The sequence below is a fragment of the Dendropsophus ebraccatus genome, chromosome 1 (genome assembly GCF_027789765.1).
Source record: "Dendropsophus ebraccatus isolate aDenEbr1 chromosome 1, aDenEbr1.pat, whole genome shotgun sequence".
Taxonomy (NCBI): domain Eukaryota; kingdom Metazoa; phylum Chordata; class Amphibia; order Anura; family Hylidae; genus Dendropsophus; species Dendropsophus ebraccatus.
In genome coordinates this window covers 7,108,300-7,135,492 of record NC_091454.1, presented here as the reverse complement: position 1 = coordinate 7,135,492, position 27,193 = coordinate 7,108,300, and the positions used below count along the sequence as shown (strand labels likewise).

Below are 27,193 nucleotides of genomic sequence, written 5' to 3'. Positions count from 1 at the left end.
GAGATAGATAGATAGATAGATAGATAGATAGATAGATAGGAGATAGATAATAGATAGATAAGCGATAGATAGATTGTTGTACTTTCTATGTGTGATTCCTAATGTAGATATATTGTGATACGACTGCTGTGCCGCTTGGGCTATTTCCCATACTCTCTTTTCTTTTTGGTCAGGAGCCTATGCAGATGCCTGATGTAGATACCGTGCACCCAGGTAATTTATCATGTAGCTATGTATACACCTATTAAGTGCATAAAGCGCCTAGTCACTATTACATAGGCATATATACAAACATCATATACCATATTGTGACCTTGTACAGTGCTGTAATAGAAGGAGCTTATCACCACTCATCGCTGCTGTAGATAAGAGCCGACCCACGCGATGACGTGGTAAGTGTGAGGTCTCTGCTGGTGCGCCAGGGCCGGGCCTCACACCTCCAGTGCATGCGCTTTACAACCTGCATATTGCTTAGTGACAGGGGGCGTAGATTTGTTCTTGGCTTGTACCAATCACACACTGTGCAAACAATAACGTTATACACGCTTCACCACGGAATCATGGAGGGCACTACCAGACAACGAGGTCATCTGAAGGTCACAATTTGCTATAATATGGTTGTATATATGCCTATGTAATAGTGACTAGGCAATTTATGCACTATACTATGTTTTTGGGACACTTTGACAATAATTATTGATTGATACCACTTGATGTATAGATATATCTGTGCGCTCACCAGTTTGACGCTCAAGAAAGATTCATTGTGCAAATAACGTCCGTTATTTTTAAATAACAGCCATTATTTGCACAACGACAGCCTTTGTTATGAAAGTCGGCCATCATTTTTACATAATGTCAAACTAGCCCAGGAGAGTGCTGCAATATTTTGTCGAGTGCTGTTAGAAAAACCTGACCACTTTGTTATCTCTAGTTCAGGTGTAGTTTGCAATTAAAGGAGAACTCCGGGCTGGGGTGATTTTTGGCAGAGTGCTAGGGAGAGGAAGGATGAAAGAAGTAACATGCTCTCATCTCCCCTACTCTAGTGCTGGTGCCAGTATCCCCCATCTCTGATCCCGGCCACTTCTGGGTCTTAGTGGGGACCTGGGATGTGTTGTGCCAGGCCTGCTCAACCTGCACATAGCAGCAACATGTGAAAAGGAAGAAAACAAGAAAATACATCTACACCGACAAAACAGAATCAATGTTTTGATCTTTTGACTTTCGGGCTCCATAGGTCGCCATCCACTCTGAACATGAGACCACCCACCATCATTTTATATCGCTATCTCTTACATATCCGCATCTGCATTGGTATTGTTTTCCTCCCGGGGATAGAACAATCTTTTTCTTCTTCTATATTTTAAATCACAACCTGTTCTCACATTCCCTAATAGCTCTCTGTGTTATTAGAGTGATTCCCAAGCCAGAGGTCAGAGGCCAGAGGATTCCCCCCCCCAAAAAAAACCCCCCAAAAAAACCAAACAGTGCCATCCAGCTCATGAATAGCGGCCCTTAAGCCAAGAAAATCGCCATACTGCATCATGTGAGCGCCATGACAGTTAGAAGAATATGAAATGAAGGCTGTCCAGGTGGATGTCCAGGCAACGAGGTCGAAGGTGAAGAAGCCTTGACTTCAATATTGTCAGAAGAAGCGTTAGCTGGACATTGGTGACTTGGAGCGATACAATGAAAGTCAATAGACTGGGCTCTCATGGGTGCAAATGGGTCTTGAAGAATCAAGGGAAAAGGGGGTTAATGGATCAAGAAAAGGTGAGACTATAAGTGAAAAGTAAAAGACTGCAGCACTACAGATAATGTAAAAAAAAAAAAAAAGTGATATGTGAGTGTATTTACCCATAAGACATGCGACGTCTCAGCCCGTTTAATGTGGACTTTTCCCAAGCAGTGAACACACACAGTGGATTCACATGTCACACACACTCACACATGGTGTAGGGGACATAATTATACAGTCAGGATTATAATCATTAAAAGTATCTCCATACAAATGAAAAAAAGACTTCAAATACATTCAGTGCCGAATACTCCCATATTGTATTCTATATAAAGTCACCAATCGTGTGTGGCCACACTCCGTTTACAAAGCCTGTCTCCTAGGTGTACATCAGCAATAAGGCGCAGAAGAATTTGTAGAAACTGGCCACCCCAGACATAGACAGGTGATGGAACCCCTTAACGGTAGTTACCCCTCTTAAGGGTTTTAGCAGGGCATAATCCTGCTGAAGATACTTGTTAAGATAATAGTCTTTTGCAGGCACAAAATAGTTTTTTTTTTTTGAAGAGCCAGACGCTGAGGTAGCCCTCTCTTGTGCAGCAGACTTGTCAGGAACACAGCCATTAATCAATTACCCCTTAGACTAAGCAATACCCTTTATATAAGAGCTACATCTGTGCTAATCCCCTATTAGTAGAGGAACTGTGAGGCACCTTGATGTCCCACTGGTGGGAACTTTCTAGAAAAGGCTTCTAATAGGCTAAGGCAGTGAGATGTGGCTGGCAATCATACTCAGGCACTATAAAACAGCCTAAACATAGGATACAACATTCCCCAATGGACTTTTAATGGCCTGGCTTTTCAACATGGAAATACTCTCTGATGACATCTTGTGGTCAAAAGTGAATGCTACAGTTCTGAGAAACACAATACAGGGAAGCATTGGAACCGTCTAGAAAATACCTCAGTGCTGACTGAAAGAAACTAAAGCATAGTAGTGAAACATTGGTGCCGGGACACTACATATGGACTCCATTTTCGCAGTGGAATGAAAATCCGTTAAAATAATGGAGCGCCGTAGAGTTTAATGGTAATCAGATTCTTAACGGATTTTGCTGTGAGAAACTTTTTTTTTTTTTTAAGGGAGGCGTTATCTATTTAGATCAGAGTCTTAAATAACTATCCAATAGCAAGTGGTAATTCTGGATTCATATAGGGAAGCTCAGGTGTGTTAAATGGGGGGCATGCAGAGGTCATGTCCCCCTTCCTGTGACCTTGGCATGTTCACACCCACCCACGAGTATATGAAAAAATATATATATTTATGCAAAAAAACCTAGAGTAAAAATATAGCTGTGTTGTGTGCAGGGGCAGATTAACTTTACCATAGGCCCCGGGCTGTTCACCAAGCCTGGCCCCCCCCCCCCCCACCCCACTGTAACTATGGCAGCACTAGCCTGGCGTTCATAGTACAGGATAGATAATGTCATGATGTCCTGATTTGTGCAAAATTGCCATAAAAAACAGTGATTTTTTGCAAATCATGACGTAAGTGTAGCCAGGCGACAGTACACCACTGAAAGTATAAGTCTTTTTGGGTGGTCATGGACCCCCCAGGAGCTCAGGGCCCCGGGCTACCGCCTGAAACGCCCCTATTATAATCCACTACTGGTTGTGTGGCATATTGCTGAGGGAGGGCCAGCAGCCACAACACACCGGTCGTAGCGGAGGGTTAACCAGTTACAGTCCATAACTGTCACTAAAATCTGCGGGGCGCATTTACTAAAGGTGCGCCCCTGGCATACGCCACGGAGTAAGTCTAGATTGTGGCCTTCTCCATGGCATACACTTACCGTAACCCCCCGATGGGCGGGCAGGTGCGGAGCGGCAAGATGGAGAGGAGGTGGCCTCCTCCCGCACCTTATTTATTAAGGTTTATGCCTGAAAACAGACTTAAATCAGGCAAAAAATGACACCTGCTTCGGAGTGGGTGTAAATTTTTGCACAATTTTTGCCCCAAGCACAGGTCCTGCTGGATTCCCCTCTTAGTCAATCCACGAAGGTGAATGGGGGGGGACTTTATCGAAGACACATGACTACGCCAGTCTGGATAAATGTCGCCCTTTGTATTGCAGTCAGTGCTAGAGACATGGCATTTCTCCGCACATGGTCGCTGGTTGTTAATCGCTCTGTGATTGGTTGGTCGGCTGATGTCGGTATAATGGAGCGTTTGACCCATTATATCTATCTAGATATATCTATCTATCTATCTAGATAGATAGATAGATAGATAGATAGGAGATAGATAGAAGATAGATAGATAGATAGATAGATAGATAGATAGATAGGAGATAGATAGATAGATAGATAGATAGATAGATAGATAGGAGATAGATCGATAGATAGATAGGAGATAGATAGATAGGAGATAGATAGATAGATAGATAGATAGATAGATAGATAGGAGATAGATAGATAGATAGATAGATAGATAGATAGATAGATAGATAGAAAGATAGATAGATAGATAGATAGATAGATAGATAGATAGATAGATAGATAGATAGGAGATAGATAGATAGATAGATAGATAGATAGATAGATAGGAGATAGATAGATAGATAGATAGATAGATAGATAGATAGATAGATAGATAGATAGATAGATGATAGATAGATGATAGATAGATAGATAGATAGATGATAGATAGATAGATAGATAGATAGATAGATAGATAGATAGATAGATGATAGATAGATGATAGATAGATAGATAGATAGATAGATAGATAGGAGATAGATAGATAGATAGATAGATAGATAGATAGATAGATAGGAGATAGATAGATAGATAGATGATAGATAGATAGGAGATAGATAGATAGATAGATAGATAGATAGATAGATAGATAGATAGATAGATGATAGATAGATGATAGATAGATAGATAGATAGATAGATAGATAGATAGATAGTAGATAGATAGATAGATGATAGATAGATAGATAGATAGATAGATAGATAGATAGATAGGAGATAGATAGATAGATAGGAGATAGATAACAGATAGATAGATAGATAGATAGATAGGAGATAGATAGATAGATAGATAGATAGATAGATAGATAGATAGATAGAACATAGATAGATCATGATAACTCAGGATCAGTAATGTATGTACACAGTGACCCCATCAGCAGAATAGTGAGTGCAGCTCTGGAGTATAATACAGGATGTAACTCAGGATCAGTAATGTATGTACACAGTGACCTCACCAGCAGAATAGTGAGCGCAGCTCTGGGGTATAATACAGGATGTAACTCAGGATCAGTAATGTAATGTATGTACACAGTGACCCCACCAGCAGAATAGTGAGTGCAGCTCTGGATTATTATACAGGATGTAGCTCCTTGTACATCTTTTGTAGATTATATCTATATATGTAATGCTGGACGCTTGAAGTTATATGAATAATGTGAATATAACATTTTGTGACGGAACATTAAGAAGTAAGAATCTATAACTGTCCTATGATGGTGTGCGGCCGCCTGGCTATCTACCAGTGTTGGGAATGGCCGGGTGCCAGGATGTAGTTTTTATTTCTGTTAATATTTAAGGTCTCTTTTCCTTTTCATGAATCCAGTTGTGGTGGCAGCGGCCGGAGCAGCGGGATATGATGGATTCCTCTAATGTTTCAGTCTGCACTCTGTGTCTGCTGTACCAGAGATGTCCCCAGCGATAAAGACCGAACCCTTCAGAGATCAGAACAGCAAGTTTCCATGTTATTTACTGCATGAGCCTCATCCAATCCGTGCAGCAGTATACGGGACTGTATACACCACTGGAATCAGTCACAATACACACAAAGCTATTCGGACATATACAGCAGCCTGTCCATATACAGCAGCATGTCCGTATACAGCAGTACGTCTGTATACAGCAGCCTGTCCATATACAGCGGCCTGTCTGTATACAGCAGCCTGTCCATATACAGCAGCCTGTCCATATACAGCAGTACGTCCGTATACAGCAGCACGTCCATATACAGCAGCATGTCCGTATACAGCAGCACGTTCGTATACAGCAGCACATCTGTATACAGCAACACGTCCGTATACAGCAGCACGTTCGTATACAGCAGCACGTCCATATACAGCAGCATGTCCGTATGCAGCAGCACGTTCGTATACAGCAGCACATCTGTATACAGCAGCATGTCCGTATACAGCAGCATGTCTATATACAGCAGTATGTCCGTATACAGTGGCCTGTCCGTATACAGCAGTATGTCCGTAAGGTTTAACAGACCAAATCAAATCTTTTTGTGGTTAAAAGTATCGTTTTTATTTTTTGACTACCCAAAGAACCGCTCTGTCTCACTGTGGGTAGTGACTATCTATGTGGGCTGTCCCGGGACCCGGAGACACCATTGGATGGCACCATGAAGGCAACGGACAGGTAAAAATTACTTTTTTATTGTTGACCTGCGGTAGCCAGATGGTGTTAGTTATGTCAGGTGTTGGTGTACCTCTTCAGTACTTCTAGGTTGACTTGTACAAAAGATAGAGAGATACCAGGAGGACCTGTCTAGGCATTTCAGAACTCTGTCATGGTGACCATAAGACGTGAATCTTGATAGAAGAACACCCATACTCACAGTTTAGAGAAGAGATCATGGAGTGACAGATTTAGGAACATGAGCCCTGGGCTTTATAAACCTGGTGAAGCTAATCCCTCAAGGCAATTCAGCAGTAGACAGCGGGGTACTTCGGCTTTAGCCGAACACGCTGGGGACAGTTCTGGTCAGCTGAAGAATTTGTAGAAACTGGCCACCCCAGACATAGACAGGTGATGGAACCCCTTAACGGTAGTTACCCCTCTTAAGGGTTTTAGCAGGGCATAATCCTGCTGAAGACACTTGTTAAGATAATAGTCTTTTGCAGGCACAAAATAGGTTTTTTTTTTGAAGAGCCAGACGCTGAGGTAGCCCTCTCTTGTGCAGCAGACTTGTCAGGAACACAGCCATTAATCAATTACCCCTTAGACTAAGCAATACCCTTTATATAAGAGCTACATCTGTGCTAATCCCCTATTGGTGGAGGAACTGTGAGGCACCTTGATGTCCCACTGGTGGGAACTTTCTAGGGAAGGCTTCTAATAGGCCAAGGCAGTGAGATGTGGCTGGCAATCATACTCAGGCACTATAAAACAGCCTTAACATAGGATACAACATTCCCCAATGGACTTTTAATGGCCTGGCTTTTCAACATGGAAATACTCTCTGATGACATCTTGTGGTCAAAAGTGAATGCTACAGTTCTGAGAAACACAATATAGGGAAGCATTGGAACCGTCTAGAAAATACCTCAGTGCTGACTGAAAGAAACTAAAGCATAGTAGTGAAACATTGGTGCCGGGACACTTCATATGGACTCCATTTTCGCAGTGAAATGAAAATACGTTTAAAAAATGGAGCGTCATAGACTTTAATGGTAATCAGATTCATAGTGTATTTCACTGCAAGAAACTTGCTGCGTGAAATCTGCTGTGATCCAGTATTGTTACATATCCCTAATCTGAACTACTTCTATATAATACTATATTTCCCTAGTAGAGGGCATTGATATCACTACTTAGATCAGAGTCTTAATTAACTATCCAATAGCACGTGATCATGCTGGATTTATATGGGGAAGCTCAGGTGTATTAAATGGGGGGCATGCAGAGGTCATGTCCCCATTCCTGTGACCATGGCATGAGCTGTGAAAAATGGGTGTTTGGGGTAATTTTGCTACTATTGTGTGCAGAATGTTCGCACACACCCATGAGTATATGAAAAATATATATATTTATGCAAAAAAAAACTAAGCACTATATTAAAGGGGTATTCCGGACAAAGAATACTTTTTGAGAACATAACAAACAGCCTACTCTTTCCATTCTGTGCTCCCCCAGTGTCCTCCAGCATCATTGTCGGGTCCCCAGCTTAGTGATCCCATCTTCACTTCCAAGACAGACTAGTTTGGCGGTAAGAGACCACCCAGTCAATCACTGGCCGCAGTGCTTTCCTGGCCGCAGTGCTTCTGTCTCGGAAGTGAAGGTGGGACCACTCAGTTGGGGACCCGAAAGTGATATTGGAGGACACTGGGGGAGCACAGAACGGTAAGAATAAGCTGTTTGTTATGTTCTCAACAGGGGCAGCAACATATGAAAATTTTATTTTGGGCGGAATACCCTTTTAGCATTGTCACATTGAATTACATAGGTGTTTTTTTAATGTAAAGTTTGTTGGTTTTATTTTTATTATAATTTCAATTTAAGGAAAAGTCCATTCCCGGCAGATGATATATATATATATATATATATATATATATATATATATATTTTTTTTTTTTTCTTTTGCATTCTATAAAGGTGACAAAATCTAGAAATCAGTGGTAAGTATTACCAGAAGAGAGATTCGCCACTCATTTTTCCCTAATTCCTCGCGACCCCATAAATCCACCCACACCATAAATTCCAATGTATCCTGCATGTCGGAGGCGATCCCCAGATACCAGGCTGACAGTAGTTTAAAATTTTTAGCTATCTTCATGGAGTCAATGGAATAATCCTTAAAGGGATCATCCACCCGTGTGCCTGTGCAGCTGTGCGATGCTCTTATAAGGGAAAGTCACTTATACCGGGATGGGGGTCTTTTTTTTCCTTCCTTTTTCCGAATACACATTCTCCGCCTCACAAGAAACCTTTATTGAAGTGCACGCGTTCTTATACAGAAGGGAAGGGGGGGGGGGTCCTTACGAAAACCTTTAACACTCCTTGTATATGGTTAGGCGCTTTGAAGACCTGTGGTACAGTGGTTATATTGTTGGTCTTAAGAACACACGCTTGTGGTTGTGTTCTATCCCCAGCCACTTTGCAGCGTGACCACCCATCTGCCACAGGCAGCAAGTTTGTGGGAAGTTCTGCAAAGTAGTTGTGGTGCTGTAGAGGGAGGAAGGGCTGGCTGTAAGGACTCGCTCCCTCCGGAGAAGACCCACCTAAGGAGGGGGTGAGGGTGACAGGTGAGGCTCTGGTCCACTCCCCCTCCCTGCACCAGCTTCATACACTAGGTTAAAAGGGGTGGTAGTCACATGTCCCAACATCAATGAACCAAACATGACTGTTTAGCTCGAAAAGGGGAATGTGGTTTATGATGTCACAGTTTTGTCTTTATTAAGAGCTGACTGAGAAGGAATCCAGTTCTCCTCATACACAGCCAAAGGACACAGCTCCTTCCTGGAGTCCTGCGCTGCTGCATCGTATCAGTACTGGGATTACTACACACAGGACGCAGAGCACCAAGAGGAGCGGAGCACCCTACAAGTAAGTGCACAGGCTTCTACCCTGCAAGACCGAGTGCAGGAGAGCTGCCCCTCATTATAGGGGGTAGTACAGGAGAGCTGCCCCTGGGTATAGGGGGTAGTGCAGGAGAGCTGCCCCTGGGTATAGGGGGTAGTGCAGGAGAGCTTCCCTTGGGTATAGGGGGTAGTGCAGGAGAGCTTCCCTTGGGTATAGGGGGTAGTGCAGGAGAGCTGCCCCTGGGTACAGGGGGTAGTGGAGGAGAGCTGCCCCTGGGTATAGGGGGTAGTGCAGGAGAGCTTCCCTTGGGTATAGGGGGTAGTGCAGGAGAGCTGCCCCTGGGTATAGGGGGTAGTGCAGGAGAGCTGCCCCTGGGTATAGGGGGTAGTGCAGGAGAGCTGCCCCTGGGTATAGGGGGTAGTGCAGGAGAGCTTCCCTTGGGTATAGGGGGTAGTGCAGGAGAGCTGCCCCTGGGTACAGGGGGTAGTGGAGGAGAGCTGTCCCTGGGTATAGGGGGTAGTGGAGGAGAGCTGCCCCTGGGTATAGGGGGTAGTGCAGGAGAGCTGCCCCTAAGTATAGGGGTTAGTGGAGGAGAGCTGCCCCTGGATTTAGGGGGTAGTGGAGGAGAGCTGCCCCTGGGTGTAGGGGGTAGTGGAGGAGAGCTACCCCTGGGTATAGGGGGTAGTGGAGGAGAGCTGCCCCTGGGTGTAGGGGGTAGTGGAGGAGAGCTGCCCCTGGGGGTAGTGGAGGAGAGCTACCCCTGGGTATAGGGGGTAGTGGAGGAGAGCTGCCCCTGGGTGTAGGGGGTAGTGGAGGAGAGCTGCCCCTGGGGGTAGTGGAGGAGAGCTGCCCCTGAGTATAGGGGGTAGTGGAGGAGAGCTGCCCCTGAGTATAGGGGGTAGTGCAGGAGAGCTGCCCCTGAGTATAGGGGGTAGTGCAGGAGAGCTGCCCCTGGTCATAGGGAGTAGTGGAGAAGAGCTGTCCTTGGTTATAGAGGGAGTAGTGGAGGAAACCTACCCGGCATCTAGGGGGAGTAGTGGAGAAAAGCTACATTCGGATCCAGGGGGAGTAATAGAGCAAAGATACCTCTGCATCTAGGGGGAGTAATAGAGGAAAGTTACCCCTGCATCTAGGGGGAGTAATAGAGGAAAGTTACCCCTGCATCTAGGGGGAATAATAGAGGAAAGTTATTCATGCATCTAGGGGGAGTAATAGAGGAAAGCTACCCCTGCATCTAGGGGGAGTAATAGAGGAAAGTTACCCCAGCATCTAGGGGGAATAATAGAAGAAAATTACTCCTGCATCTAGGGGGAGTAATAGAGGAAAGATACCTCTGCATCTAGGGGGAATAATAGAGGAAAGTTACCCCTGAATCTAGGGGGAGTAATAGAGGAAAGTTACCCCTGCATCTAGGGGGAGTAATAGAGGAAAGATACCTCTGCATCTAGGGGGAGTAATAGAGGAAAAATACCTCTGCATCTAGGGGGAATAATAGAGGAAAGATACCCCTGCATCTAGGGGGAGTAATAGAGGAAAAATACCTCTGCATCTAGGGGGAGTAATAGAGGAAAGATGCCTCTGCATCTAGGGGGAGTAATAGAGGAAAGTTACCCCAGCATCTAGGGGGAGTAATAGAGGAAAGATACCTCTGCATCTAGGGGGAATAATAGAGGAAAGTTACCCCAGCATCTAGGGGGAGTAATAGAGGAAAAATACCTCTGCATCTAGGGGAGTAATAGAGGAAAGATGCCTCTGCATCTAGGGGGAGTAATATAGGAAAGTTACCCCTGCATCTAGGGGGAGTAATAGAGGAAAGTTACCCCTGCATCTAGGGGGAGTAATAGAGGAAAGTTACCCCTGCATCTAGGGGGGGGTAATAAAGGAAAGTTACCCCTGCATCTAGGGGGAGTAATAGAGGAAAGTTACTCCTGCATCTAGGGGGAGTAATAGAGGAAAGATACTAATGCATCTAGGAGGAGTAATAGAGAAAAGCTACCTTTGGATCCAGGGGGAGTAATAGAGGAAAGTAACCCCTACATCTAGGGGGAGTAATAGACGAAAGCTACCCCTGCATCTAGGGGGAGTAATAGACGAAAGCTACCCCTGCATCTAGGGGGAGTAATAGAGGAAAGTTACCCCAGCAACTAGGTGGGGTAAAAGACCAAAGTTACCCCAGCATCTAGGTGGGGTAATAGACCAAAGTTACCCCAGCATCTAGGTGGGGTAATAGACCAAAGTTACCCCTGCATCTAGAATAAGCAGTGGAGGAGAGTTAGTTCTGCAGTTACACTAAGTGACTATAAATAACTAAGGACATGAATTGTTGCCAATGTCATAGTGATGTATGTGGATAGCGATGATTATGATTTGGTTGTTGCATTGTCTGAAGTTTATTTTGTGTCCTTCAATGGTGACAGCGAAAGGGCAGCAAAGCAAAGTATATACATGTACTGTTATATAAGGAGAGTTGGAATATGCTTAATATCTATCATCTATCTATCTATCTATCTATCTATCTATCTCCTATCTATCTATCTCCTATCTATCTATCTATCTATCTATCTATCTCCTATCTATCTATCTATCTATCTATCTATCTCCTATCTATTTATCTCCTATCTATCTATCTATCTATCTCTCTATCTCCTATCTATCTATCTCCTATCTATCTATCTCCTATCTATCTATCTATCTATATATCTATCTATTTATCTATCTATCTCTCTATCTATCATCTATCTATCTATCTCCTATCTATCTATCTATCTATCTATCTATCTATCTCCTATCTATCTATCTCCTATCTATCTATCTATCTATCTATCTATCTATCTATCTATCTATATATCTATCTATTTATCTATCTATCTCTCTATCTATCATCTATCTATCTATCTCCTATCTATCTATCTATCTATCTATCTATCTATCTCCTATCTATCTATCTATCTATCTATCTATCTATCTATCTATCTATCTCCTATCTATCTATCTATCTATCTATCTATCTCCTATCTATCTATCTATCTATCTATCTATCTATCTATCTCCTATCTATCTATCTATCTATCTATCTATCTATCTCCTATCTATCTATCTATCTATCTATCTATCTATTATCTATCTCCTATCTATTTATCTATCTATCTATTTATCTATCTATCTATCTCCTGTCTATCTATCTATCTATCTATCTATCTATCTATCTATCTATCTATCTATCTCCTATCTATCTATCTATCTCCTATCTATCTATCTATCTATCTATCTATCTCCTATCTATCTATCTATCTATCTCCTATCTATCTATCTATCTATCTATCTCCTATCTATCTATCTATCTATCTATCTATCTATCTATCTATCTATCTCCTATCTATCTATCTATCTATCTATCTATCTATCTTTTATCTATCTTCTATCTATCTCCTATCTATCTATCTATCTATCTATCTATCTATCTATCTATTATCTATCTCCTATCTATCTATCTATCTATCTATCTATCTCCTATCTATCTATCTCCTATCTATCTATCTATCTATCTATCTATCTATCTATCTATCTATCTATCTCCTATCTATCTATCTATCTATCTATCTCCTATCTATCTATCTATCTATCTATCTATCTATCTATCTATCTATCTATCTCCTATCTATATATCTCCTATCTATCTCCTATCTATCTATCTATCTATCTATCTCCTATCTATCTATCTATCTCCTATCTATCTATCTATCTATCTATCTCCTATCTATCTATCTATCTACCTATCTATCTATCTATCTATCTATCTATCTATCTATCTATCTCCTATCTATCTATCTATCTATCTATCTAACGTCTATCTTTCTATGAATCAGATAGATATCAGAGTATCGGAGTAACTTTATTATTATTTCCGTATTCCCGGTGAATTGACTGGTTTCGCCCGCCCCCCCCCCCCCCCCAGCTGTCATACAGTCGGTTCTCAGGTGCCGCGGTTTCTGTAGTGAATTTGGGGTCATAACTCGAGCCGTCTGCCCCCTCTCACCTCCCCATGGAACACGCACAAACCTCAGTCTGATCCCGTTCCATGTGCAGTCGGCATCCAAAACTCACCAGTTTTCCAGGCTAAAATAATGATTGTTTTTCATGTGCAGATTATAGAACTATTTCGCTGTCCTCCCCCACGCGAGCCTAACGTCTGGAGTGCAGATACAGCGTCTATCACATATAGATCGGGGCTGGGGAGGATAAGAGCAGATACAGCGTCTATCACACATAGATCGGGGCTGGGGAGGATGAGAGCAGATACAGCGTCTATCACATATAGATTGGGGCTGGGGAGGATAAGAGCAGATACACCATCTATCACATATAGATCGGGGCTGGGGAGGATGAGGGCAGATACAGCGTCTATCACACATAGATCGGGGCTGGGGAAGATAAGAGCAGATACAGCGTCTATCACATATAGATTGGGGCTGGGGAGGATGAGAGCAGATACAGCGTCTATCACACATAGATTGGGGCTGGGGAGGATGAGAGCAGATACAGCGTCTATCACACATAGATCGGGGCTGGGGAGGATAAGAGCAGATACAGCGTCTATCACATATAGATCGGGGCTGGGGAGGATGAGAGCAGATACAGCGTCTATCACACATAGATCAGGGCTGGGGAGGATGAGGGCAGATACAGCGTCTATCACACATAGATCGGGGCTGGGGAGGATAAGAGCAGATACAGCGTCTATCACACATAGATCAGGGCTGGGGAGGATGAGGGCAGATACAGCGTCTATCACACATAGATTGGGGCTGGGGAGGATGAGAGCAGATACAGCGTCTATCACACATAGATCAGGGCTGGGGAGGATGAGGGCAGATACAGCGTCTATCACATATAGATTGGGGCTGGGGAGGATGAGGGCAGATACAGCGTCTATCACATATAGATTGGGGCTGGGGAGGATGAGGGCAGATACAGCGTCTATCACACATAGATCGGGGCTGGGGAGGATGAGGGCAGATACAGCGTCTATCACACATAGATCGGGGCTGGGGAAGATAAGAGCAGATACAGCGTCTATCACACATAGATCGGGGCTGGGGAGGATAAGAGCAGATACAGCGTCTATCACATATAGATCGGGGCTGGGGAGGATAAGAGCAGATACAGCGTCTATCACATATAGATCGGGGCTGGGGAAGATAAGAGCAGATACAGCGTCTATCACACATAGATCGGGGCTGGGGAGGATAAGAGCAGATACAGCGTCTATCACACATAGATTGGGGCTGGGGAGGATGAGGGCAGATACAGCGTCTATCACACATAGATCGGGGCTGGGGAGGATAAGAGCAGATACAGCGTCTATCACACATAGATTGGGGCTGGGGAGGATGAGGGCAGATACAGCGTCTATCACATATAGATTGGGGCTGGGGAAGATAAGAGCAGATACAGCGTCTATCACACATAGATTGGGGCTGGGGAGGATGAGGGCAGATACAGCGTCTATCACACATAGATCGGGGCTGGGGAGGATAAGAGCAGATACAGCGTCTATCACACATAGATTGGGGCTGGGGAGGATAAGAGCAGATACACCATCTATCACACATAGATCAGGGCTGGGGAGGATGAGAGCAGATACAGCGTCTATCACATATAGATCGGGGCTGGGGAGGATGAGAGCAGATACAGCGTCTATCACACATAGACTGGGGCTGGGGAGGATGAGAGCAGATACAGCGTCTATCACACATAGATCGGGGCTGGGGAGGATGAGGGCAGATACAGCGTCTATCACACATAGATTGGGGCTGGGGTGGATGAGAGCAGATACAGCGTCTATCACATATAGATTGGGGCTGGGGAGGATGAGGGCAGATACAGCGTCTATCACACATAGATCGGGGCTGGGGAGGATAAGAGCAGATACAGCGTCTATCACACATAGATCGGGGCTGGGGAGGATGAGAGCAGATACAGCGTCTATCACATATAGATTGGGGCTGGGGAGGATGAGGGCAGATACAGCGTCTATCACATATAGGTCGGGGCTGGGGAGGATGAGAGCAGATACAGCGTCTATCACATATAGATTGGGGCTGGGGAGGATGAGAGCAGATACAGCGTCTATCACACATAGATTGGGGCTGGGGAGGATGAGGGCAGATACAGCGTCTATCACACATAGATTGGGGCTGGGGAGGATAAGAGCAGATACAGCGTCTATCACACATAGATTGGGGCTGGGGAGGATGAGGGCAGATACAGCGTCTATCACACATAGATTGGGGCTGGGGAGGATAAGAGCAGATACAGCGTCTATCACATATAAATCGGGGCTGGGGAGGATGAGGGCAGATACAGCGTCTATCACACATAGATTGGGGCTGGGGAGGATGAGAGCAGATACAGCGTCTATCACACATAGATTGGGGCTGGGGAGGATGAGAGCAGATACAGCGTCTATCACACATAGATTGGGGCTGGGGAGGATGAGAGCAGATACAGCGTCTATCACACATAGATTGGGGCTGGGGAGGATGAGAGCAGATACAGCGTCTATCACACATAGATTGGGGCTGGGGAGGATAAGGGCAGATACAGCGTCTATCACACATAGATTGGGGCTGGGGAGGATGAGAGCAGATACAGCGTCTATCACATATAGGTCGGGGCTGGGGAGGATAAGAGCAGATACAGCGTCTATCACATATAGATTGGGGCTGGGGAGGATGAGAGCAGATACAGCGTCTATCACACATAGATCGGGGCTGGGGAGGATAAGAGCAGATACAGCGTCTATCACACATAGATTGGGGCTGGGGAGGATAAGAGCAGATACAGCGTCTATCACATATAGATCGGGGCTGGGGAGGATGAGAGCAGATACAGCGTCTATCACATATAGATTGGGGCTGGGGAGGATAAGGGCAGATAGAGTGTCTATCACACATAGATTGGGGCTGGGGAGGATGAGAGCAGATACAGCGTCTATCACACATAGATTGGGGCTGGGGAGGATAAGGGCAGATAGAGTGTCTATCACACATAGATTGGGGCTGGGGAGGATGAGAGCAGATACAGCGTCTATCACATATAGATTGGGGCTGGGGAGGATGAGAGCAGATACAGCGTCTATCACATATAGATTGGGGCTGGGGAGGATGAGGGCAGATACAGCGTCTATCACACATAGATTGGGGCTGAGGAGGATAAGAGCAGATACAGCGTCTATCACATATAGATTGGGGCTGGGGAGGATAAGAGCAGATACAGCGTCTATCACATATAGATTGGGGCTGGGGAGGATAAGAGTTGTCCTACCTGTTGGATTATAGTCTGTGATTGAGAAAGTTATAAGACTATAGAACTGCCAGACCTGGCCAGGACCGTCAATACAGTTATATAGTATGGGAATTGTCATCAGACATTGGCTGGTGGAGCACTGACCGCCCCTACGACTCACGGGCTCCTTATACTAGTAATGATAGTATATAGCACTACCTCCCGGGGGGGGCACGTACTTTAGCTCCAATGTCCACCTAGACAGGACAGGGTCAGGTGAAGACTGCGCAAAAGATTCCACTACAGTAATCCTCAAGCTTAAAATCATGCTACAAGGGCGCCCCCAATGGGCAGCACATGAGAACAGTCTAGGCCATAAAATGATTGCTATATGCTGCAAAACTGTCCGACCCGCAGCAGAGTCTGTCGCTGACTATACCTCAGCCCTGGTCACATAGATGAGTGGACGCTGGGGGTGGTAGTACCAGTTGTATACGTGGGATAGTAATATAATCTTCTCTGTCTTTTCAGGTTCCTTCTATTTATTCTGGAAAAAAATAAATTATCACATTGATAGGAAGTGCGGGAAATATTCAACAGGTAAGAGTATACGGCTGCATAGAGTATACGGATATATATATTCCATCCATTGCTTTCTGTTATCATATCATATACGGCTGTATACAGTATACGGATATATATTCCATCCATTGCTTTCTGTAATCATATCATATACGGCTGCATACAGTATACAGATATATATATATATATATATATATATATATATATTCCATCCATTGCTTTCTGTTATCAAATCATATACGGCTGCAGTATACGGATATATATATATATATATATATATTCCATCCATTGCTTTCTGTTATCATATCATATAAGGCTGCAGTATACGGATATATATATATATATATATATAGATTCCATCCATTGCTTTCTGTTATCAAATCATATCTGGCTGCAGTATACGGATATATATATCCCATCCATTGCTTTCTGTTATTATATCATATACGGCTGCATACAGTATACGGATATATATTCCATCCATTGCTTTCTGTTATCAAATCATATACGGCTGCAGTATACGGATATATATATCCCATCCATTGCTTTCTGTTATTATATCATATACGGCTGCAGTATATGGATACATAGATTCCATCCATTGCTTTCTGTTATCAGCCACTCCACAAGATGGCAGTAGTGTCTTATAGAAAACAATTGTCGGAAATCTCCTTTTCCTCCAGTATGCCCCCCCCCTAGACATTAGCTGCTCCTCTTATTACACTCCGCCACTATTATAAGGTTTATGCTTCTTTATCATGTGGTTCACCATAATTTCCCGTGGTGTTTAGATTCCGCCTATCTAACCGGGAGGGGGGGTAGTTGGTGTGTTAGCGGACAGACAGCCACCATGGCTCGGAGGCCGGTGTGGGGGGTCCGGCTCTTCCATTAAGAGATCAGACCTGTTGTCTGTAGTGCGGCTTGTCTTCGGGGTTCCTCCATAGCCTGTGATGTGGTTTATGATGTGCCGGCTTGTCTCCCCTCCTGACGGCTCTTCTCTTCCCGGCAGGTCTCGGTTATTCTCAGGATGTTGCGGAGCCTCCTACCACATTGCAGTTTGGCGGTGTTCATCTTAAGCTGCTCCTTCCCCGCTCACGGGAGACCGACGCAGGGGCTCAACGGCCGAGTGTAAGAGACTGGCTCTGTCCACATTACTTAGTGTATATATACAGTATACGGATGTCTGCATGTGAACGGGCAATAGTCCGCCTGCCTGCCGGCCGAGAGATGAGCAAGTAACAGAATCCTATTGTATGAACCCTTATCTGCCTCAGTCATAGTGTCACAGCGTGTCCATGGAAAGTATACGAGTGCTTCAGTATTACGTCCACGATACAGAGATACTGGACGTATAAAACGTGCATAATAGACGGAGCACAAAGGGTTTGCTAAGATTTAAAGGGATTTTCCTTTCAAATAAACTGGTGTCAGAAAATTATACAGATTTGTAATTTACTTCTAATTAAAAATCTCCAGTCTTCCAGTACTTATCAGCTGCTGTATGCGCTACAGGAAGTGGTGTATTCTCTCCAGTCTGACACAGTGCTCTCTGCTGCCACCTCTGTCCATGTCAGGAGAGGTTTTCTATGGGGATTTGCTACTGCTCTGGACAGTTCCTGACATGGACAGAGGTGGCAGCAGAGAGAACTGTGTCAGACTGGAAAGAATACACCACTTCCTGCAGGACATACAGCAGCTGATAGGTACTGGAAGACTGAAGATTTCTTAATAGAAGTAAATTACAAATCTGTATAACTTTCTGACACAAGTTGATTTCAAAGGAAAAAAAAGGTTACGTGACCATATGAAGATCGCATTGTCGCATTGTGACATTGCATCTAATGATTGTCACTGCGGTCACGTTGCTACTTGGGATAGAAGGCGAAAAGTTGCAGGTGACTTTGTCATCATTGACGTCAGGGCAACTATTTACTAATATCCGAATCGCAATTGCGGGACTGCAAGTCACATACAAGGTCACATACAAGTCAGACTCAGACGAGAGTTACTGTTACCCGACGTGTTTCACTTTATAGCTGTAAACTTATTCACCCTAACAGACCTGAGTCACCTCTAACAGGAATCCTACCATTCACTGACAGCAAGCAGAGATCTTAAAGTATATTAGAAAGTTGCTGGACCTTTTGTGACACGGCGGTGAGGTCACCGGTGCCTCAGCCGCTTTTATAGGCGCAGACGTTTTACGATGGTGTACGTACGATTATCGACACGTGCATAAAGCTTCCACATTATTATCAACCTCAGCCCTCTGGCGAGTCGGAGTGACACCCACATAAAGGGACTCATCCTGCCAGACGGATGCTACCGTAATTCTGCCGACAGGAATCAAGTGAGCACATGTAACTCCTCACGGGAGACGTGTAATTACATCTGCACAGCAGACAACCTCTCACTTTACACCACGGGGCAGGAACCCCCCCGGGGGCAAATCTTAGATAAATGCTGGATTGTGTGTGCCGGCTTCTTGGAAGGGAGGGAGAGGGTTTTCCAGGAGCCCATTAGTGCCGCACTGCCTGGGCACTACCCCAAAATCACCGCTCAGTACTAAAGGAGTGTCTACCCTCAGACTGCGTGGAATTATTTGGCTATACCATCCTGTAATTTGAGGGAGTGGAAGGAGAAAAGGTGTTGCAGCAGCACGTTAAAGTTGCATGAAGGTGAAAAACTAACTTTTATAAGGTAATAAATGCGGAAAAAAATGACTAGAATATAGTTATTAGCCAGTGCTGTGTCTCGGGCAGTATGCCCCTACACGCAGAGCTGTCCCCCCGTGCCCTATTTACATGGTAATCACTTGGCACACGGAGCAGACATCCAAGTTTTCTGCCTCTATAAACAATACTGAGTCCTGCAGTTCTGCCTTTTGGCCAGTAGAGGTCAGTGCACTAGTGTTGTTTTAGGGTATGTATATGAATGGGGTCGTTTCAGGGACAGTTGCTTTGACACTTACAATTTATGATGCATAATCTGAGGTGGGACAGGGGTGTAACAATGGCTACCGGCAGACTGTATATGGGATGCACAGGGGTGTAACAATGGCTACCGGCAGACTGTATGGGATTCATATGGGATGCACAGGGGTGTAACAATGGCTACCGGCAGATTTTATATGGGATGCACAGGGGTGTAACAATGGCTACCGGCAGACTGCATGGGGTTTATATGGGATGCACAGGGGTGTAACAATGGCTACCGGCAGACTCGATGGGGTTTATATGGGATGCACAGGGGTGTAACAATGGCTACCGGCAGATTTTATATGGGATGCACAGGGGTGTAACAATGGCTACCGGCAGACTGCATGGGGTTTATATGGGATGCACAGGGGTGTAACAATGGCTACCAGCAGACTGTATGGGGTTTATATGGGATGCACAGGGGTGTAACAATGGCTACCGGCAGATTTTATATGGAATGCACAGGGGTGTAACAATGGCTACCGGCAGACTCGATGGGGTTTATATGGGATGCACAGGGGTGTAACAATGGCTACCGGCAGATTTTATATGGGATGCACAGGGGTGTAACAATGGCTACCGGCAGACTGTATGGGGTTTATATGGGATGCACAGGGGTGTAACAATGGCTACCGGCAGACTGTATGGGGTTTATTTGGGATGCACAGGGGTGTAACAATGGCTACCGGCAGACTGTATGGGGTTCATATGGGATGCACAGGGGTGTAACAATGGCTACCGGCAGACTGTATGGGGTTTATATGGGATGCACAGGGGCGTAACAATGGCTACCGGCAGACTGTATGGGGTTTATATGGGATGCACAGGGGTGTAACAATGGCTACCGGCAGACTGTATGGGGTTTATATGGGATGCACAGGGGTGTAACAATGGCTACCGGCAGACTGTATGGGGTTTATTTGGGATGCACATGGGTGTAACAATGGCTACCGGCAGACTGTATGGGGTTTATATGGGATGCACAGGGGTGTAACAATGGCTACCGGCAGACTGTATGGGGTTTATATGGGATGCACAGGGGTGTAACAATGGCTACCGGCAGACTGTATGGGGTTTATATGGGATGCACAGGGGTGTAACAGTGGCTACCGGCAGACTGTATGGGGTTTATTTGGGATGCACAGGGGTGTCCTGAGGTCACACAGACATGGCTGCACGCTCAGACTCTCCAGGTATTCCTTTTCAAGATGTGCATGTCAGATGTGAAAACGCTTCGTCCCACATTAACATTCCTGACATCCGGGACCGTCCAGATCCGGGAGCTGCTGCTAGATTTACTCTCACTACAGCAATTCCTTAAAGGACTTAGTCACTTCGCAACTTCCTAATATACTTAACCTTTCGATTCCTCAAAATTTTTAAAAACTTTGCCATCAGTGAATGGCGCTGCTCTTGGCCTAGTCCGGCACGCGAAGATATAGCCATCACCTTGGAATCCCGGACTGGAAAGAGATTAGATAGTAAGATGTGATAGACACAAAGAGACCGAATCGGTGGATGGTGTGGTACCATAGCTGAGCGAGCTGCGGCCACCTTAGAGAGTGCTTACTCAATAGTGTGTGCACTAGGCCTTGCTCTATGGTGCACTGTGCCCCTATAGATTGGGACCTTGCCCCTGTAGGATGGTCATTGTCTGTGTAGGTTCTAGGTCATGATGGGTTCCTCTTTGTCTTTACTAGGTTTGTGGTTCCTTGATTGACACCTTTTGTTTCTATCTTTTAGGCGCCGGGCCGTCTCGGAACATCAGCTCCTCCATGATAAAGGCAGAACGCTCCAAGAACTCCGTCGTAGGATGTTCCTACAAAGCCTCATAGAAGGGGTGAACACAGCAGAGATTCGAGCGGCGCCAGATGAATCGCCGCGTCCCATCCCCAGCGTCAAGAACTTTAACTCCCTGCGGTTGGTGGGTGAAGAGGAGGCAGTCACAAGTCACTTGACTCAGGAGACACACAAATCTCTGAGCTTCAAGGATCCCCCACCCAAGATTCCTGGCAAGAAGAAGAAGGGCAAGCCAGGAAAAAGGAAGGAACAGGAAAAGAGGAAGAGGAGAGAGCGGTCGCCATTAGAAAGTCTACAGGACCCGCCCGGATCGGAACTTTGGTGGGAGGAACTGGGAATTAGGTCAGTACTGAGCACTGGGCATAATGGGTACACTGGGCATGGGTTTGATGAGATTTGTATTTATTACTGTCAAAAATTTATGTAAGGTGGATTTGAAACATAATAGGCCTACTAGGCAAAGGTTTGGTGGGAGGTCTGTTATGTGTAGAGTGGAACCGAAACGTTATGGGCATGCTGGGCAAGGGTTTGGTGGGAGGTCCATCCAGTACTATCGAAGGGGAAAATAGAGTGGAATCGAAACGTAATGGGCATACTAGGCAAGGGTTTGGTGGGAGGTCCATCCGGTACTATTGAAGGATCAAATTGAGTGAAATCAAAACGTAATGGGCATACTAGGCAAGGGTTTGGTGGGAGGTCTGTTATGTGTAGAGTGGAACCGAAACGTTATGGGCATGCTGGGCAAGGGTTTGGTGGGAGGTCCATCCAGTACTATCGAAGGGGAAAATAGAGTGGAATCGAAACGTAATGGGCATACTAGGCAAGGGTTTGGTGGGAGGTCCATCCGGTACTATTGAAGGATCAAATTGAGTGAAATCAAAACGTAATGGGCATACTAGGCAAGGGTTTGGTGGGAGGTCCATCCGGTACTATCAAAGGGTCAAATTGAGTGAAATCAAAACGTAATGGGCATTCTAGCCAAAGGTTTGTTGGGAGGTCTGTTACGTGTAGAGTGGAATCGAAACGTAATGGGCACACCAGGCAAGGGTTTGGTGGGAGGTCCATCCAGTACTATCGAAGGGGAAAATAGAGTGGAATCAAAACCTAATGGGCATACTAGGCAAGGGTTTGAAGGGATGTCTATCAAGTACTATCGAAGGGGAAAATAGAGTGGAATCGAACCATAATAGGCATACTAGGCAAGGGTTTGGTGGGAGGTATGTTATGTGTAGAATGGAACCGAAATGTAATGGGCATACCAGGCAAGGGTTTGGTGGGAGGTCCATCCTGTACTATCGAAGGGTCACATTGAGTGAAATCAAAACGTAATGGGCATACTAGGCAAGGGTTGGGATGTCTATTCAGAATCGAAAACTAACATAATAAAGGCTCAAGAAAGGTTTAACCCCCATCGCTAAATTAGAAAGACGAGAGTCCAAAGTCTGAACCCCCGAAACAGCTGGCCTTTGGGTTGTACAAGCTATCTATGGTTTATGTAGACAGTGCTAAGGGTAACACACTCCAACAATCTGGATCTCAGTTTGAGAAAGGAAAAGGGTGGCTAAGCTGCTCATCTCACTTTCTCCAAATTTGTAAAAAAAAAAAAAAAAAAAATAATAATAATAATAATAATAGTAACTAACACAATAATCAAAAAGAAATCATCACTCCCAAAATAAAATTGTTTAATAAAACTGGTGTGATCATGTCAAACACTCCAGCCCCCCCCCCCTCCCCCATGTGTGGGCCGACGCGTTTTGTGACTTTCCAAGCAAACTGCAAATTTTACTGCAAGGCGGTGAAATTTAAGTGCATTCTGGATGAGCGTCCTCCGAAAAACCACGACTAATACAGTCATTTATCCGCTGAGCGTAGTACAGGGCGATGCAGTTTCTGAGGAGAGTCGAGGGTTTCAAGACATTCCATCCTACCCCCAAATATGTCGGCAACAACAAATTTACATCTCAGTATAATGGAAGATGTTCTCCACACCTCCCACTCGCTGGAGGAAGTGGGACTGGTTTATTTTTCTTAGGGTTTCAGTATATAGTTGTGTTTCTTATTGAAGGAAATCTTTGTCTGGGCCTCTAGTGACCTCTAGTATGGATTACAGGATTTTTTTTAAACTTATTTAAAAATTATTTCTAGTGTATTGTGCAATTTATTTATTAATTTATTTTTACATGTTTTCTTACATTTTTATTGTAAAACAATTGACGGTTGTAAAAAAAAAAAAAAAAAACACCCCTTACGATGGCACACCAAATTCTCTTTTTATAGCTAGATAAGAAAAAAAATTATTGAATTGAAAAAAAAATTATATATAAAAAAAGTTAAAATAATTTTAAGATATATAAACAAACAAGAGGTTGCCATGGCTCCTCCCCTTTTACAAATTCTGCTGCCCTGTAGGTGTACAGCTAAAAGTGCATAGTGATTTTTGGGGTTGCAGTGTCCACTCCACTCTGGACCCTTAAGTCTATTGCCCCCCCATAACCGAGCCAATTCAGCAGTTTACAGAAGGCGTTATGGCCGTATATCTGTTTTTCTTCATGTGCTGTTTTATTTATTTTTTTGTTGTGTTAGTTTCATGTTCATTAGTTTTTATTTTACGCTTTGTTCTGTTGATTTTGCTTAGTTTTTGTTTTATGCTTAGTTCCATTGTTTTTGCTTATTTTTTGTTTTAAGCTTAGTTCCATTGTTTCTGTTTAGTTTTTGTTTTATGCTCAGTTCCGTTGATTTTGCTTTGTTTTTGTTTACACTTTATTCTGTTCATTTTGCTTAGTTTTTGTTTTAGTCATTGTTCTGTTAATTTTGCTTAGTTTTCCTTTTATGTTTTGTTCCGTTGATTTTGCTCAGTTTTTCTTTCATGCTTAATTCAGTTGATTTTGCTCAGTTTTTCTTTTATGTTCAATTCAATTGATTTTGCTTAGTTTTTCTTTTACGCTTAGTTCCATTGTTTTTGCTTAGTTTTTCTTTTTCGCTTTGTTCCGCTGATTTTGCTTAGTTTTTCTTTTACGCTTAGTTCCATTGTTTTTGCTTAGTTTTTCTTTTTCGCTTTGTTCCGTTGATTTTGCTTAGTTTTTCTTTTATGCTTTGTTCAGTTTATTGCGTTAAAGTTGTGTTTTATGCTTTGCTCAGTTTATTTTGTTTAATTTTTGTTCTTTATATTTATAAAAAAAATGTAATTTCAATATTAAATTAACCTGTTGTTTTTTTTTTCCCCCACAGCACACAATGAGAATTCAACTGGAGCTTCCACTTCTATTGAAGAGACATTACAAAGAAATTTAAAAAAAAAAATAATAAAACTAAAAGAGAGCGGGGAATGCAGCAGAAACAAAAACAATTCTGGACTTGCACATTTGTTATGTATTTATTTTCTGTAAATATCTAATGATCGGACCCCACGTGCGCTGTTCTCCCCCCGCCGTCTGTAATACTGCACAGCCGCCCCCTCTTGCGGCCCCCTCCCCTTATTTATTGGTTGAATTCTGTATTTATTGCGTTATATTTTTTTTTTATTCCTTGTGCTGCTGGCGTCCCGTTTCATGTTGCACTTTACGTCCAGAACTCGCCAAGATCTTATGTGTTTTTTTTTTTATTTTATTTTTTGATATTGAATTGAACATAATTATTATTATTATTATGGGTTTTTTTTCTCTTTTGTGCATGTATGAAATGTGGCGACTGGTGGAATTTGTACAGAATGTGTAATAAATCCAGTGTCCAAAGTAAGCAAAGCGCTGTCTGGTTTTGAACCCCAGGTGATTGGGGCCAAATTTACAACCCACGTCCTCATAAACACTTCGTATTAAAGGAAAAATACGTCGCTATTTATAGGAAGAGCGTTTTTTACTTAAAGAGACAGCTCATGCGCAGGGTGTGGATGGTAAATACTGTTCTGTTGTCATCCGGGCCTCATGCTGAGTGACAGCGGTGAATGGCGGCCATTGCTGCCTCCTGCATTCTTCTAAGTGTCAGGATTTACTGTAGTGCTATCATTCTATTCTTGAACCAGGAAGCTCAGGATGAACAAAGATTTGAAGGAACTGTCCCTCTAAGTAAAGTTGGTAAAGTCAGATGTGCTTTTTTATGTAAAGTAACTAACACCCCTGTACAGTTCTTCTCCCCCATGGCACAGATCACCTCCTGATTAAAGATCCTTTTACAGGCAGTGATTTGTCGGCCGCAGGAGAGACTGGCGATCATTTGCATTGCCTTTACACGGGGCATGACAAATCAAGCAGCCGGGCTGCATGAACGATCTTTGTATCATTTGTGCGGCCTGGGAAGCTGGGAACACAGATATATATATATATATATATATATATATATATATTATATATATATACTGTACATATAGGATATGTATATATCTGTGCTGTCAGTTTCCAGATCACAAGCAGCAATGTATACTTACCACCCACACTGCTTGTGAGCCAACATCTGGCTCTCCTATCCTCCGGCTTGTATCTTCAGGCCCCGCCTCCTCTGTTAGCTAATCATCCTGGAGGAGGAGGGGCCTTAAGATACAGCAGCAGCCAGAGGATGGGAGAACCAGATGGTGGTAAGTATGCACTGCTGCTTGTGATCTGGAAACTGACAGCACAGATATATATACGTATCCTGTATGTACAGTACATCCTATATACATATTTACGCTGTCAGTTTCCCTTTATCATCAGCCACAAATAACCCTGTTTACACAGGAAGATGTCCGGCAATATCGATAAATTTTGAAGCAGGTTCAAAAGACCCGATTAGCCGAGGATCAGACACCTGCCCGACCCTCAGCTGAATGCTGTCTCCTTTACACGGGCCGATTATCAGCCGGATGGGCGTTTCTAGCGACACACCCTACCGATAATCGGCCCGTGTAAAAGGCCCTTTGCACTCTGAACTGTGACCCTACTGTTACCATGCAACAGAGCACAAACGTTCCCACAATCCCCCTGCATGTGCGGTGGAGACCAACTGAGCATGCCCGACCACCTTATTGGGCTGTAACCGGGGGCAGCAGGAAAGCAAAACAATTCAGGGGATCAGTGAGGCTGTATCTTCAAACAGGCTTGTAATATTGTCAGACAACCGCTTTAGGGCCCATTGGATTATGGGAGACATTCTCCTTCCAGTAATCCTGAAGCAGTCAGTGACGTTCCTAGTCTTGTATGACATCATCAAACATGTGATGAGGTCACTAATTCTAAATGAGAATTGTAGTTTTGCAGCAGCTGGAGGGCCGCAGTTTGACACCTGTGTCGTAGTGGTCAGACTCCTACTCTTGCTCCATTCAACTCTAGAGGCCTGACGACAATAGCCGAGTACCATGAATACCCCACCAAAAAGTGAGGGGGGGGAGGGGCTACACAGTATGGGCCCCACTCGAGAGCCACAGGTTAGAGCCAATAGTCTATAATATACTGTTCTGTCCACCTTTGTATACAGTTCTGATGGGTCAGGAGATG

General features: G+C 44.1%; 1 protein-coding gene across 4 annotated transcripts; it reads left to right on the top strand.

The window, feature by feature from the left end:
• Window positions 1-173: 173 nt before the first annotated feature.
• On the top strand, window positions 174-25,450 carry PTHLH (parathyroid hormone like hormone). 4 transcript variants are annotated; one of them, XM_069951642.1, is made up of 6 exons: window positions 174-213; window positions 8,958-9,102; window positions 16,897-16,965; window positions 17,957-18,075; window positions 21,669-22,067; window positions 24,957-25,450. In XM_069951642.1, exons 4-6 carry the CDS (start codon window positions 17,975-17,977, stop codon window positions 24,964-24,966), a joined length of 510 nt encoding a protein of 169 aa, XP_069807743.1. In that variant the 5' UTR covers window positions 174-213; window positions 8,958-9,102; window positions 16,897-16,965; window positions 17,957-17,974; the 3' UTR covers window positions 24,967-25,450. The 4 variants fall into 4 exon arrangements, with proteins under 4 accessions (XP_069807743.1, XP_069807763.1, XP_069807752.1 ...); XM_069951662.1 differs by lacking the exon at window positions 174-213 and adding an exon at window positions 6,174-6,195; XM_069951651.1 differs by lacking the exon at window positions 174-213 and adding an exon at window positions 8,159-8,174.
• The last annotated feature ends 1,743 nt before the right edge of the window (window positions 25,451-27,193 follow it).

What these genes read in the sequence shown, in the direction of transcription:
- PTHLH (XM_069951642.1), top strand. Translation starts at nt 17,975, where the DNA reads ATGTTGCGGAGCCTCCTACCACATTGCAGTTTGGCGGTGTTCATCTTA. An exon ending in CAGGGGCTCAACGGCCGAGT is followed by an intron (nt 18,076 to 21,668) that starts GTAAGAGACTGG and finishes TCTATCTTTTAG; the next exon opens with GCGCCGGGCCGTCTCGGAAC.